Source organism: Tauraco erythrolophus, chromosome 5, assembly GCF_009769465.1.
Source record: "Tauraco erythrolophus isolate bTauEry1 chromosome 5, bTauEry1.pri, whole genome shotgun sequence".
Taxonomy (NCBI): Eukaryota; Metazoa; Chordata; class Aves; order Musophagiformes; family Musophagidae; genus Tauraco; species Tauraco erythrolophus.
In genome coordinates, this window is record NC_141469.1 from 49,973,431 (window position 1) to 49,988,336 (window position 14,906).

At 44.2% G+C, this 14,906-nt stretch overlaps 1 protein-coding gene across 2 annotated transcripts in view; it reads left to right on the forward strand.

The window, feature by feature from the left end:
* Positions 1–3,917: 3,917 nt before the first annotated feature.
* Positions 3,918–14,906, forward strand: part of GABRB1 (gamma-aminobutyric acid type A receptor subunit beta1) — a 143,242-nt gene continuing 132,253 nt past the window's right edge. The window contains exons 1-3 of one of the 2 annotated variants that reach the window (XM_086611330.1): positions 3,918–4,009; positions 4,092–4,183; positions 4,269–4,336. In XM_086611330.1, coding sequence (XP_086467456.1) covers positions 3,918–4,009; positions 4,092–4,183; positions 4,269–4,336 — 252 coding nt within the window. The remainder of the gene's footprint in view (positions 4,010–4,091; positions 4,184–4,268; positions 4,337–14,906) is intronic. The other variant, XM_086611331.1, reaches the window with a different exon arrangement.

Sequence of the window (14,906 nt, forward strand, 5' to 3'; positions counted from 1 at the left end):
TTTGTGAATAACACTGATAACATCTGGGCTTTGAAAGTTAGTCTCTTGGTCACGGTCACTCATTTTGGATGTGTGGATGGGAGGGGCGGGGTTCTGGTGTCAGGAGAGGGAATTTGCTCCACCAGATCGGACTCCCATCCCCCCTCGGGGCTGGGCCAATCAGCGCCTCTGCGAATTGCCCTATTTAAGTTGGGACAAAGGAACCGGAAAAGGCGCTTTGCCCAGGAGTGAGGAGAGGGGAGGTGGGCACTGCCCTCACTCCCTGGCCCCCGGCTGAGCGGCTGCCCACGCCGGGCCGGTGCCACCCGCTGAGGATGGTGGTGACGGAGCCGCTTGGGGAAATTGAGGAGCACCCCACTCCCGGGGTGCCCGCTGGGACGAGTTCACCTAGAGAGGACTAAGATCTGAGAGAAACGGCCACACAGACACCAGGTCAGTGAAGATGGAACAGGACGAGGTGTGCCGGAGCTGAGTTTCCCCTGCAACCGGTGGCGAGATGGCAGGCAGTCCCCCTGCAGCCAGGACAGACTTGGTAGAGCAGAGACCCACTCGCAGCCCATGGAGAAGCCCACATTGGGGAAGAGATGCCTGGGCTTGAGGACAGTTGTGAAGCATGGGTACGACAAGGTAGAGACGCATCCAGAGTCCGTGGGACAGCCCACGCCGGAGCGAGTGGCAACAACTCCCTAAGAATCCGAGACCATGGTAAAGCCCGCACTGGAGTGATCCAATAGGGAAGGATTGCATCCTGCGGATGAGACTCACGCTAGAGAAGTTTGTGGATTTTCCTGGTGAGTAGGGGATCCATTGGAGCAAGGGAAAATGGTGTAAGGACTCCTCCTCCTTTAAGAAAGGAGTGGCAGTAACAACATGGAATGAACTGACCTGCACTCCCCCAGTCCCTGTCCCCCTGCGCCGCTGGGGGGGAGGCAGAGCCAGAAACAAAAGGAAAGGGGAGTGGGGAGGTGTTGTTTTTAAGATCTGGCCTTGTTTTCTCTTTATCCTCCCAAGTAACCAGTTTTGTTTTCCTTTGTCCTTTTTAAGCAACTGTTAATAAATTGTTTTGCTTTAAGAAAGCTGAGTCTGTTTTGCCCGGGACCATGGTTGGTGGGTGCTCCCTCTGTTCTTGTCTTGACTCTCAGTCCTTTTATTATATGTTTCTCCTCTCCATTTCACTGGAGGAGTGAGAGAGCGGCTGTGTGGAGTTTAGTTGCCGGATCGGCCTAACCCACGACAGGATGCCACCTGTTCTTTGTAAAAGCGGTGGTTGAAGAGCTGCCGAAAAATTGCCGAATTTTGTCGCAAGGAGTATTTTTATCAAAAGTACGACATGATTCTTCTGCATTGGTGGCCTGGAAAAGCATGCTATATTTTCCTAGAAACAGATCTTTTGCAAAGAGAGCAGAACTTCCAACTTCTTAAACTTCACATAAAACTACTGAACATTTCAGTTGGTAACACATGAGAGAGTGGAAGTCCTGCTATTAATAAGTTATCTTTTTCAGTCCTGGAAGGAATGGAAGACAGGTCTCAGACATGTTCCCATCATCCACCCCATGGAGCAAAAAGGCTCCTTCTCACTACCCCTGATGTGGCAGTGTCATGCCATGCAGCTCCTCCTTTGTATGGTTATTAAAAGTACCATATAAACCTCTTTGTTCCCAAGCCCCAATTACTGAGGGATCTTTTCAGTATTGTCTCCACACAGTGAGATATTTGCAGTTGTTTCAAGACCCCAGTTTAGAGCCCAGATGTCCCCAGTGATCAAGCTGAACAAAATGGAGTTGAATTTCCATAGCGTGCCACCTTTGGGAAGCAATCAACAGCTCAGTAGTCTTATTTTTGGGATACTCAGTGGAGGAAGATCAACGCTGGTCTGCAGAAGACAGGAGAGCTCAGCTGGGAGAGCTCTCAGAGAAACTAGCGTGCTGAAGAGAACACCTTCACCCTTCTTGGAACAACACTTGCTGGGCTGAGGCATTTTTAACAGCAAGAGACCTGCAGGGCAGGCTCTTAGCTCACACCTTTTCCAACCAGATGATAAGCTCCAGAAATGCACCTAAAACATTTCAAAGACTAATGGGCATTCAGTGCAGGGACTGGACTACAGCTAGTCCAGACTAAAGCTGCCCTGAAATGTATAAAGAATGAAGAATTCATATAGAATAAACCCCTGCATTTATGCCTTAAGACAGATTTTGGCAAGCCGGAGAGAGCAGTGGTCTCACTTTCATACAGGCATATCTGATTCTCACATGGTTTATGGCAAAGCTAAAATTACCTACAGGATATAATCCTGCACACCATCAAGAAGTAAAACAGGTCTCCATAGTCTCATGGAAAATACTAATCCAGTGCTTCAGAGGAACCAGGTAACTTTATTATGGCTATGTTTGATATAACTCTGAACAAAAAGGTACCTTTTAGTAGACTTCTATGAGCAAGAAATTTTTCTGAAAGCGCTATACCCAAGCAGCACCAATTATAACCGAACACTACTAAAATATATTAATCATGATTAGTAAATTTTAAAAACTCTTTCCAAACAGCAATGCCTAAAGTACTCTTGAGTTGAACTGGGATATCACATTTTTCAGAAAGGACTAAAATAAGAGGAAAATAAAGATATGTTCAGTGTCTAAGTCCTCAAAGCCAACTGAAAATATTTATTATACCATAACAATCTCCTAATAAAATAATAATTTTCATAAACTTGTATTGTCAAGGTTACAAGAAGTATCTGTGAGGGTGAGAGGCTCTTGTAATCTCTCGGGAAGTATGTTGTGCTCCTTCTCCAAGAGTGACAGATTTGCAAAGAAATATACATAGTTAAAACATTCAAAATTATCAGTATAGTTTGTGTCACAAACTACGTATTTCAATATCCCCGCATTTTTCAAATACCGTGGCATATTTCAACCCCAAAAGCATTTCTGGCTTTTCTCAGAAAAAAGTCTGCATGACACTGTAGGAGCCTCAAAAACATCAAATACATATCCCAAGGTCACGGCACACAGGATTGTATAGTGCACAGAGGAAGGGGCTGAATTCGAAAGGGATAAATGTTTCCTCTGCTGAGCTACTGTGCAGGGAAACAGAGCGGCACCGGCAAAGCCATAAATTGTTCGCAGAGCTCCGATCGGTCAGGGTGCAATATTGCTCATAAGAGGTCAGGCGACGTTAGAGCATCAATTCATTGAGTCTTTTTTTAAAATCCCCTTCCAAACGCAAGATCAATTACTTCGGTTGAAAACTAGCAACTAAAAATACATCGCGGTCTCCTGCAAATGCCACAGCGGGCGAGTCTGTGGGGCAGCTCCAGCGACAAACCCGCTCCGGGAGCAGGTCGACGGATCGACGCCTCGTTAAGCCTTCGCAGATGGACAAAGTACTCTTTGCACCAAACCATGCCATTTCTTTGGGATTTGCCCGTTCCCTTTCCCTCTGTTGTTAACATCAGAGCGCATCGGTGTGAATTTTCACAGAGAAGTGCCCTCGACCATTTATTTTCTCTTGACGAGAACTTGGCGCCTCAGCAGAGGCAGCTCCACCCGGCAGCCCGGGGGTTCTCGGTTCCCACCTGCCCCGCCAGCCGCTTGGCCTCGCCGCCCGCCGCCGCACGGCCGCCCCGCCGCCGGCACCTGTCGCCTCGCCGTCGCCCTCAGCGCCTCCGCGGCGAGGCGGGACGGGGCGCGGCGGGGCGGGGCGGGCTCCGGCGCGGCGCGGCGCGGCCCGCGCGGGTCCGGGGCAGCTCGGGACGCGGGCGCCGCGCGCGGGCCGTGGCGCGCAGAGGTGCTCCCCGGGGGCCGCCGCGCCCCGCTCCGCGCATGCGTGCCGCTGTCGGGAATTGTTGCTCCGCTCCGCGCCAAGTTGCAGTCCGCGGCTCTTCCCCCGAGAGGCGGCGGCGCGGCGCCGGGATGGGGGGAGCGGCGGCGGCGGCGGCGAGGCGGGACGGCCCGCGGGCGCTGTCCCTGCCGCTGGTGCTGGCCGTGGCGTGCGCGGCGCGCAGGTGAGCGCCGCCGGGACGCGGGCGGACGCGGGCGTGGGGCCGCCCGGCCGCCTCGCTAACTCGCCTGTGCTCCTTCCCGCAGCGCCGACGGGCCCAGCAACATGTCCTACGTGAAGGAGACGGTGGACAGGCTGCTCCAGGGCTACGACATCCGCCTCCGGCCCGACTTCGGAGGTGAGGCGCCCGCGCTCCCCCGACCCGCGCCCCGCACCCCCGGGCGCCCCTCGCCGGCTAACACCGCCTCCCGCTCCCCCCGCAGGTCCGCCCGTGGACGTGGGCATGCGGATAGAGATCGCCAGCATCGACGTGGTCTCGGAAGTCAACATGGTGAGTGACCCGCGGGCCGGGCCGGGCCGGGCCGGAGGGCGCTGCCGCCGCTCCCCGCCGAACCGGCCGGAGCGGCGGAGCGGCCCCGCCACCCCCCGCGCCACAGTGCCGCCTGCCCGTGGCACCGCGGGGCTCCGCGCCGCTCCGCAGGTGCGGAGGCAGCCGCCGCCCCGGCGGGGAGAGCTCGTCCGCGCCGGCAGCACCAGCCCCGCGGGGCCGGGCTGTGACCTGCCGGGTGCCCGGCTGCTCCCCCGAGAGAGAGCGAGCGCTGTTCAATAGGCAAGGCCAGCGCGGTTGCTAGGGAAAGTTATTTGCGTTGTTGAGATAATGCTTGCGCGCCTGAATTGGCACTCCAGAGGTGCTCCCTGCCGTGAACAAAATACCTGCTACGGCATGGAGGGTCTGGGTTCTGCTTGCGCTGGTTTGCCTGTCACGTAGTCAACAGCTGTCTTCAGAAGTGTTGGAGTTTCCTGAGCTTGTAGCGGCAGATGGGCAGATGTGTATTTTTTTGTGTTAAATGATTTAAAGAGTTAGACGCTTCACTTTGTGAACTAGTGGCATCGAGTAAAAGGTGCAAAAAGAAAATGGAGCTTCTAGAAAACACTCTCTTTCTTGTAGAAGGAAAAAAAAAACAAACCCGACATTGCAGATCAAATACATAAGGACGTTGCCTATCCAGCTATCAAAATCAGAAAAGCCTCTTAGCTACAGGTGTGAAACATACTGCATTTGATTTCAGTTCTGCTGCTGGAAGGAACGCTAATAGACATGCAAGCTTAAAGAGCAAAAATGTGTATGTATAGTGCTTGCCTCGTTTGACAGCCTTTTCCCAGCAGAAAATGAAAAATCAGTTACAAGTTTGAACATTTTACAGGATTATGTTGGATTAGTATGCACCGTGGGCATTTCGCTCTCACTGTCTTTTCTGATGTTTAGTCTCATATGAAAATCTAAGACGCTTTCTTTCAGTACAGGAAGACCTATTTAGTTAAAAGAAGCTAGAAACCTAGTTTATTTCGCTCAAAAAAAAGGTGATATTTGCCTGTCCAAAATAATTTACCCAGGTGGCAGTTTCCTCCGTGATATATCCGTTATTAGTTGTCATTAAAACGATCTCTTCAGAGATTGTTTTCATTTTCACATTTAGTTTTCTCAGTTGTTTGTTATATATACACAGGTCCTGTTTGTGTGTAACTGTTATATTTGCTTATGAATATGCTTGGCAGAAAGGGGAGGAAAGGAGATTTGTCACATTGCATGTAGCATACCATGCTCTGCAGAGTGCTAATACCATACAAAGACAAAGGTTTTGCAAGTTTCAGCTCCTGGAGTTCCTGTTGCTGTATTGTACTTTCAGGGAGGAATATGGTAAGGACTGGGCAGATGAGGCAAAGAAAACAGAAAACATAGACCTTATCAAAATGATCAAAAGAACAAATCTACTCCATCTCCAAACTGTTTCTACCACCCTGTAACAGGATTGCTGCTTCTACGAAGCGGTACACGCTGGGAAAGCCAAACATAGCAAACACCATCACCAAAACACCTGCTCTGAAAGGTCCAGAACTTATCTTGTAAAGTCTCAAGACCTGAAATACAGTTAATTTGGAGGGGAGTGAATGTGACAGTTTCCAGTGGCAATGTCACAAGGCGTTAATTACATTGCATCAGCTCACAGCTTTTCTGCTTAGCTTGGATGGATCCAGCATGCAACTTCCTCCATTCCAACGCTTGCACAGCCCCTGGGAAACTGTAATTTGAACTTTCTGGGTTTTAATCAAGCAAAGTTACATGCTAGATAGATTCTTTGATTAATCTCCACGTGCTAGAGAGGCAGCTGAACTTAAGACTAGTTGAACAAGTAAGAAGATCTCATTTCATAAAATGCCTCATCTTGCACAGTGGAAGGAAACAGGCATTCCCAGGTATAGCCAATAGCCCATTCCTTAAGGCAAAATACAGAAAGAGCAGTCTTCATTCTGAACCAGTCTGAAAGGGGCTTTCTCATATCACAAATGCATACCCATGTCTGGAATGTCCTTTGTTTTAAGATCTTTATTCTGTTGCTAGAGACTATTATGTAGTCTTTTGGACAATGATCAATAGTTTCATCCATCATTGCAGAAATGAGGGGATCGATATCTCGGCTTAAGAAAAAATTTTCTACCTGGTAAAATAATGCTTTATTCTAGTACTTTTTCTGAGAATCACAGCCTTGAAGTGCTTAGTGTTGCAGCAACCTGTGAATCATTCAGCTTCTCTCTTTTCCTTTTAAACTGTTTGCAGATTATTTTTTCTTTGTTTTGTAAGAGCTACCATTCTGTGGCTTCAGAGCCAGAAATGTTTACCAGAAGATGCTAGTTTATAGCTTCTGTTGTCTATAGGGCAGTTTTGTTGCTGAAGGAAACAAGTAATATGAGCAGAGACAGCAACACCCTCATTGTGTGAACTGCTTCTGGCAAGAGAGTCTGGTTGGGCTCCACCAGAGCTCTGTTCAGTCAGTCTCACCCTAGCAGTAATGGAGGGACTTGTCTCGTCTCTTGGCTCCCCTCAGGCACATGAAACCTTATTTCCAGAATGACAGAGGCAGCTATTCCAAACCGTGGTACCCACAGGCAGGGTTAAATTTTCTATTCCGGTCTCTGTGCTTAACTAAGACTAAAGGTTTTTTTATTATTATTTTTTTTTAATATATCTCTAGGCTATGAAGGAGATGTATCCCTTCGGTGTGTTAGCTGAGAATTTGTCATGGCTGTAGGCTGACTGCCAAGGCAACAGGCAGATCTGTATGTCCAAGTAAATCCAGTCCTCAGGTAAAAAGCTGAAATACAGACAACAGAACTATTGTGAATTTTATGAACACCATCAGTAATAACTCTCTGCTCAAGCAGCTGGTCTAGTTGTAGTGGCTTCTTCAAACATACTAAACTACTGTGAAATACTTCACTCAATTAATGAATTGAGACTTGCACAGCCTTGAAGTCAACTTTTCTGTTATTTCCCCCAAGTACTGAGTCCTCATCTGCTCAGCTCTTTAAACTGCATTGGTTTATAGCTGCTTGGTAGTTCAATTATACTGTAGTGAGATGCCATAACAACTTTTACAGAAGGATTAACTGAAGCACTCGTTCTCATGACTCTCCCATTTGGCATCGGATGTATTGTCATATATTGATTTTTGCAGGTAATAAGCTGAAGAGCTTGTCATACATCAAACAAGCAGAAGCAGAACGTAGAAGTCCTAATGACCATTGCCCAGTTCTAACTGTACTTTCTCCCTAATATATCATGAGATAAGTTTCAATCTGTTTCCATCAGATTTTCACATCCTTGGTACAGTAACTGTAGGTACAAGGTACCTTTCCAAAGGTAGAAGGTGACCTTTCACTTTGTCTCAGGTAATGACTGTTCAGCAAACTCTCATCCATGACAGAGTTCCTTTAGAAGTATATCAGACATTTACATGAATACAAAGAGTTCATTAAGAACCATACTATGACTAAAATCTATTAAGTTGCTGTGATGTGAATCACCTGGTTTACTCTGATACCTTTACGTGGTTAAGAGATGCTGCTGCTTATACATCAAGAATAAACATGCATGGCATGATTCATGGTAACTAACTTCAAGCTTCAGGGCAAGCAAACAAATAGGATATTGCTATATCTACTAGGAAACAGTTAAGAAGTAGCTGGACTCTGTAAAAAAGTTCACATGCAGTACATGACAATTTTCTCATACATGTTCAAAAGTTTTGAAAACTAGTGCACATGATAAAGAATCTTTTATAGAGAAGTTAAAAGAGACACCAAAAAGAAAAAGACAAAAAAAAAAGCCCATTATTTTATACTGGGCAATGCTGTTCCTCACCTACCATACTGATTTTACACTGATGATGAAGATTTGGTTTGCATGATAGCAGATTGAAGAGTTTGTGTCCCAGCAAAGGGAGGGTAAAGAAAACATGGAAAGAATGTTTCGTCATTCTTTGACAAGAGAAGTATAATTCTTTAGCTTCTGTATACCTAAAGTCACTTTTACTCAAGGCTCTTACATTTACCTGATCTCCCAAATAAGCCGCCAATCTTGCCGAGAAGCAGGATCTCCTCTGTTGCCTACTGCTCAAAAGTCATTACCTGGTTCTCAAGATTTCTCCTTAAATAGTCTGCCTTTTAAGCTGTCAGCATCCCAGCCTGTTGGATAACATGTTTTTGTCCCAGAAATAATTTAATTTAGCTTAAACCACTCTTTTTTTTTGTTGTTGTGCCCTTTTAGGAAAACTAACAATTAAATAAGCCAGCTACATAGATAGTTTTTTTCCCGTCCATTTCATGTGACCTCCTGGACCTCCCCCCCCCCCCCACTTCAAACCATGACAGATACTACTCTCATATTTTGTCTCAGTCCTTCTAGCCCATATGATTATACATAAGAAATTAGACATAGAGATAGCCATTATCTTCTGGTGCATTTTGACACCATAGCTGAATGATGAAGTCATGTGTTTGCAGCACAGAGTAGACCTGCATGTCATGTTTGATCCCTTACTCTGTCATAGCTGCAGATTATCTTCGGTTTGGGGAATGAAGTGTCTCCCACAGTACTTCAAACTCCACTGCCCAAGTTGTCAGATATCCTTTTCTACTACACATACTTAGCTTTCCTTGGAAGCAGTATAGTATTTATCTTTTTTTTTCTTGCTGTAGGGCTGCTCCCCAGCCCGCTGCTAAAACACTACCTTACGTTAGAAATTGAATCCAAGAGAAAGGCATTTTTTGATATACCAGTTTATAGATATATTACTTTAGAGGCTTATAAACAGTTCTCTGTCTGAAGGCTTGACTACATTAGTTAGTTCAGAGCATCTTACTTTGTTGAGTTTCAGTAGTGAACGGTTCTGCAAGTGTGGAAAAATGAAGATTTGTTCTTGTGTTCTCCGTTCACATGATCTCTAGAAAGAATCGTTTTGATTTTCAGAGTGTGTCTTTCTGGAATGCTTCATGCTTTTTCTGTTTGAACTTTCACAGAGTCATTCCCCACAGAAATGTTGATGTATTTTGCTGCTTTTGGGGATTTGCTGTGTTTACTGTTTATCACCAGCCTAACTGCTCTATTTCCTTCAAAAAATGGCAGAAATCAGTATAGAAAAGAAACAGAATATGTTCCAGACAGTCTGAGCATCAGAACCAAGCCGAATGAATGAGTTTTGTCTGAGCAAATACCACTCTACAAGTTGAAGCAGAGGAATACAGTTTTGTTCAAGTTGTATAAACAGCAGTAAAGAAGGCCACCTGCGTCCAGAGCTGCATGAACAGGAGCACAGCTGGTAGGTTGAGGGAAATGATTGTCTCTACTTAGCACTCACTAGATCACATCTAAGTACTGCATTCAGTTTTGAGCTCCCTGCCCAGCCAATAGATGAAAGATGTTGAACAGAAGCAAGTTAAAGGGAGAGCCACCAAGCTCATCATGGCTGGAGCACTTGCTCTGGGAGGAGAGACTCTGGGACCAGGACTTGTTCAGCCTGGAAAGAGATGGCTTCAGAGGCAGCTTCCCAGGACCTGTGAAAAGGTTAGGGAGAAAATGGAATTAGGCTCTTCACAGAGGAATATTGTGGGAGGACAAGAGATCACAGACATGAAGGGAAACAAAAGAGGTTCAGACTGGTTGTAAGGAAGAGGGTTTTTTACCTGTTGAGCACAGTCTAGAAGAGAAGCAATGTGCCCAGGGAGGCTGTACAGTCTCCATCCTTGGTGGTCTGGAAGACCTGACTGAATCAAGCCGTAAGCAACCTGATCTGACTTCATAACAGAATTTTTCTGTTTTATAAAATAATAATTGGTTGACACATTCAGGAGGCAGAACTCCCCTTGATATTAATAAACATTCACCGATAGTCACCGGTGCCTAATTTCAAGAGTTCTGGTATGATCACACAAGATGAACTTGACAAAATATATATACATATATATATATATATTTACATATACACACACACAAAAGTTTTCAAATTTGTCTATAAATCCAAGGCAAGGATATAGATGCCTGCAGGGCCAAGAATAACAGAAGGGCTTCCCCTTACTTTAGGGCTGACACTAGCCCAGGTGGCTGTAGCATCTGACACTGCTAGGTCTTTAGTCAAGAGAAGCTAAATCTGTGGGTTTAAACACTCAGGCTTGGTAAGGCTTAGAACCAAGACACTGAAAGTTTGTCCATTAATCCTGGCAGGACAGTGTTCATGCTTCGAACCCCAATTTTAGGATCAGTAGAGAGACTTTCATGTATGGGTGGACTTCTTGCACACTGAGGGAGGCTAAAGCTATAGACGTAGCCAGAGTTTCATGCATTATCTGTCCCTTCTCCCTGTTTGGATTAAGTATCTGAGAATTTAGCACAGTGGCTGTTGTGAATCTCAACCTAGGAAACAAACTCTACACTAGAGAACCAATTCAGCATTATGAACCCCATCTCCATAGCTCTTTGCATCACAGCAGCCAAATCCCATTTTTTGTAATCTGAAGTCTGGTTCTTGGAGAACTAAAATTCAGACTCCTTCAGCTCCACCAGTTAGGCAACAGAAGTGATCAGGTAGTCACAATGATAATAAACGCGGGTCCTTGGTTGAAATATATTTTCCTGAATATGCTAATAGAGATTAAACTGATTTTTAAAAAACCCATAAAACTCATTAATTATTATTAATTATTAATGAAAATTTACTTAGGTGTAGTGCCAAAGAAGAAAGGAGAAGTACTCTTCTGTTATATAGCAACTCTCTTGAAGAGCATAAAGGACATACAAAAGCACTTGAAATGAATATTAATAAGAATGTTCAGCAACTGATTTTATTTTTTTCCAGCAAATATGGAAAAACTAATCAAGTAATAATACATAAAGGTCAGATCATTTCATCACTGTCTATTCCAAACAGGAGTAATTATATTAAAGAGTGAAACACAGTATGAATGTAGAAATAGGCAGCTTGAGGTTAAACGGCTGGGTCACTTTTACTGGATGTTTTGTTGGGTTATTTTGCATTTGACTACATGAATAAGCGGTTCTTCAACAAAATTAACAAGGAGGCAAAAAGGATAAAGCTATAACTTAAATGTTGTTTCATACAATCCAGAAAGTGGATATATCTTAATTTTTCAAAAGTTAAACTACCCAGAGACCAACTTCAAGGTTGATACAAGCTGTATTCCAAATTTTCTTTTTAGCCTGACAGGCATAATACTTGCCTGATTTTAAGGTTTAAACAAACTAGCTATGAATGCTGTTCATAGAAAAGAAGTGATTTTTATCTAATGTTAAACTCACAATTTCCCAACAGAGCAACACTCCTGACTCCCTCAATTTTTCTCTGTCTAGCCACTGCAGGTGGCTTACCCTGACTTTCCAGCTTTTCTCAAGAGCTGATAAGCTCAGTTCTGACCTGTGTATTTCACCTTTTAGCCCAGATTTTACTCATGACGCCACAGGACATCCTGGCACATCTGTAGTCCAGCCAGGTAATATCACCTGTGCAGAATTTACATTTCTGAAGACAAGAAATTAAGCAGTCACACTTCCCATTTGTTTAAAATACATTCCAGGAATGCAACAGAACAGGACAAGATAACAAGGGTCAGAAAATTGTTAGAGTTAGTTGAATTTTTAATATTATTTTTTTGGTAAGCTGTTTCTTACCTTCTTGTTTCTCCTGAGCTTGGAGTCAAAACCCAAAACAACTGCAAGTCTGAAATACAATGGTATTACTGTGCTGAACTGTCAAAAATCTCTTCCACTGGAATGAGCAAGCGACCACTTGCAAGGGAAAGGACCGCACATTTTCTTAATCGTGTCCTAAAACACTTCTCCAGCCAGGTCTGGTTCCTGGAATCTACAGTTAATGGTATTACAGTGGTGAGCAGTGATGCATAGGAAGTGGAAGGGGTGACACCCTCCCCCTGTTTAGTGGAACCTCTCACACCCAGTTTGGGCTGTCTAGGATTTCACTAAATAAAGGGTATACCTGCAGTGAGATACACCTTTCAGTTATGTGCATGAGAAAATCCAAGGTTTTCCCAAGCACTGCCTTTCGTGTACCCACATCAAACAACATGGCTGTGCTCTGACCGCTGGAAACTTCCTGCTTGTGGTCTGTTAGCATGCACAGACAGTTCAGTGGCACAAAGCTTTTGAAACATTCAGGGTCCCAAATGATTCTTCAATAATGGAACAGTCAGCGATTCACCCAGAAGACCCATTCCGCAAAATTAACCGCTTTCTGGTCAAGGGCTTAATTAAAAGCTTGCATTTTCATTTTCCTCAATTGCATTGCCTTTTTACTTCTGATTCTGGAAAGGAGAGAATATCAGAATCTCCCAAACTAAGTATTTTTCTTCATAGGGAGATCTAATGGATACATTTCAAGTGTCTGTAAAACTTAGTGATTTTTTTCTTATCAGCTTTACTTTGTACTCTGTTGCCTGAAAAGTATTCCTTAAGTCCTCTAAGCCGTATTCATAAATCCTCTACCCACTGCAGTTCATTACAGACCTGGAGCTGAAGCCGTGCAACCAAAAGAGGGAACAGTCACACCACCAGTTTGCCCTAAGGTGGGAAAAGTTCCCAGGCTTGGAGGAGGAAAAGTAACAAGCTCCAAAGCTAGCACCAGAAATACTTCTTCCTATTCACAGGATGCCAAGTACTCTGGGACAACAGCTGAAACTGTTAAATCAAACCCAGAGATTGCCATCATTCAGAAGTATCCCCAGCTGATGTGCTTTGTTGATCACTGTATTCCAAACAGCAGCTGCCTGGAAGAGTTCTCTGGGGTGTCTCATCTCCCATCCATCTAAGTGTGCTATATTTTAAAGCATCATTAAAGCCTGAAAAAAGCAATTGTAAAGGCTTCTAGCAAGTGATGAAAGAGTCCAAGGTGGCTACCAGAAAGATTTTATACTTTAATGCTCTTTGAGACTCCTTTTTTTCTTCTAGGAAAAGAATATGGGATCTCAAGGCACACGCTTCTATGCTTGTAGAAGTCCTCTTCCCTCACCTACAACACTGCCTGTAACTGGCAGTGCTCCAAAAAGCATATTAAAATGAAATTGTTTCCACCCCAACAGCTAAACTAGTGCACGTGTGTTCATAAGGAAATCAGTAATAGCAGTCATTGAATAATCTAGCAGAATAACACCAGATAATACAGTTTGTTTGATTCTTTCTTTAAGCAATAGCTCTGTATTAAGATTTACATGGGCTGGAGGAGGTAGATTAGATTTCTTGCCTATCGACCTTTACAATGACCTTTCAAGATTAAAAGGTTGCTTTTGGCCAAAGCAGTGTCACACTGAGGTTTGCTCCATCCTCTGCTGGGGCAAATCCTTAATGGTTTGTGTTATGTCATGAACAAAGGAAAGATAATTTAAAAGACACAAAGGCAGCTTCTAGAAAGCTGCATTATCACAAAGGCATCCACCCTATAGCAAGATTGAGTTGTTAGGTTTTAAATGCTCACGATAGAGTGTGTAGTTTCAAAGAGAAGATTAATGATTTCAGACTGCCAAACTTAATTAAAGGTTGAAATAAATGTTCCCCATTAAAATTCGTCAATCCATTTGGCTGAGATGGAAGAATTTCAGTCATGTCTTTTTTAATTGCTTATAGAAAGAACTGAAGAAATAGCAAAGTTAAAATTGTTGAAACAGATACATGGTGTCTAAATATTATTCAGGATCTTAATCATATTAAAAGAGGAGTGCAATTAATTCCCCAGCATATTTTTAACCTGAAGAGACACTTAAGTGTAGCTGAAGTAACATAAGTAGCAGTCAGCTGCAGGTAGATGCGTTCGTGTTTGTGCATCTCAGGAACTTCTTAGGCAGTACCAAGAAGTGAGGACTTCCCACCAAGCAGTGAGGACTCTGGTCCCACCCAAGAAGACTAGATGCTGATAGTCTCATTGGTTTCACTGAGTGTGCTCATGGATAAAATTTCTCACACCAGGAAAATTAAGTGCATTTTCACTTTACCAGCTCAACAGTTTACTCAGCAGTTCGCAGGAGCAGTCCAGCTTTCTGGTTTACATCAGTTTTAAGCCTTTGTTTCCTTACAATTTTCTGTGTCATTGCTCTACAGCATGAGAGAATAACCAAGCCTGGAAGGATACCCTCCCACCCTATGTTCTTTTCTGATATATGCTTTCTTTAACCAGTTGTTCTGTAAACCGTTCACTGGTCAAAACAATACACTGGTCAAGAAGAGAAAAGGATGAGATTGAGAGGCTTCATACAAATATTGCATTTTGTAGGCAGTTCAGCTTTGTCACTGGCTTCCTATGGAGGAAACAAAACATGGGATTAACAGCCACCTGTAAATTCTGGGTTTATTTTATCCACTGTGCCAGGACTAACTAGGAAAAAAAAAATAAGCTGCAAAACATCAATAACATGCTGGGAATCAAATCTGCAGTGAAAGACTTCACAGCTTGTTAAATGCTCCGTGGACTCCTGAACTAATAGGTAGCAAATACAGTGTCATTGTGGTGTCAATTGGAAAGGAATCCTGAATATATATCTTTTCA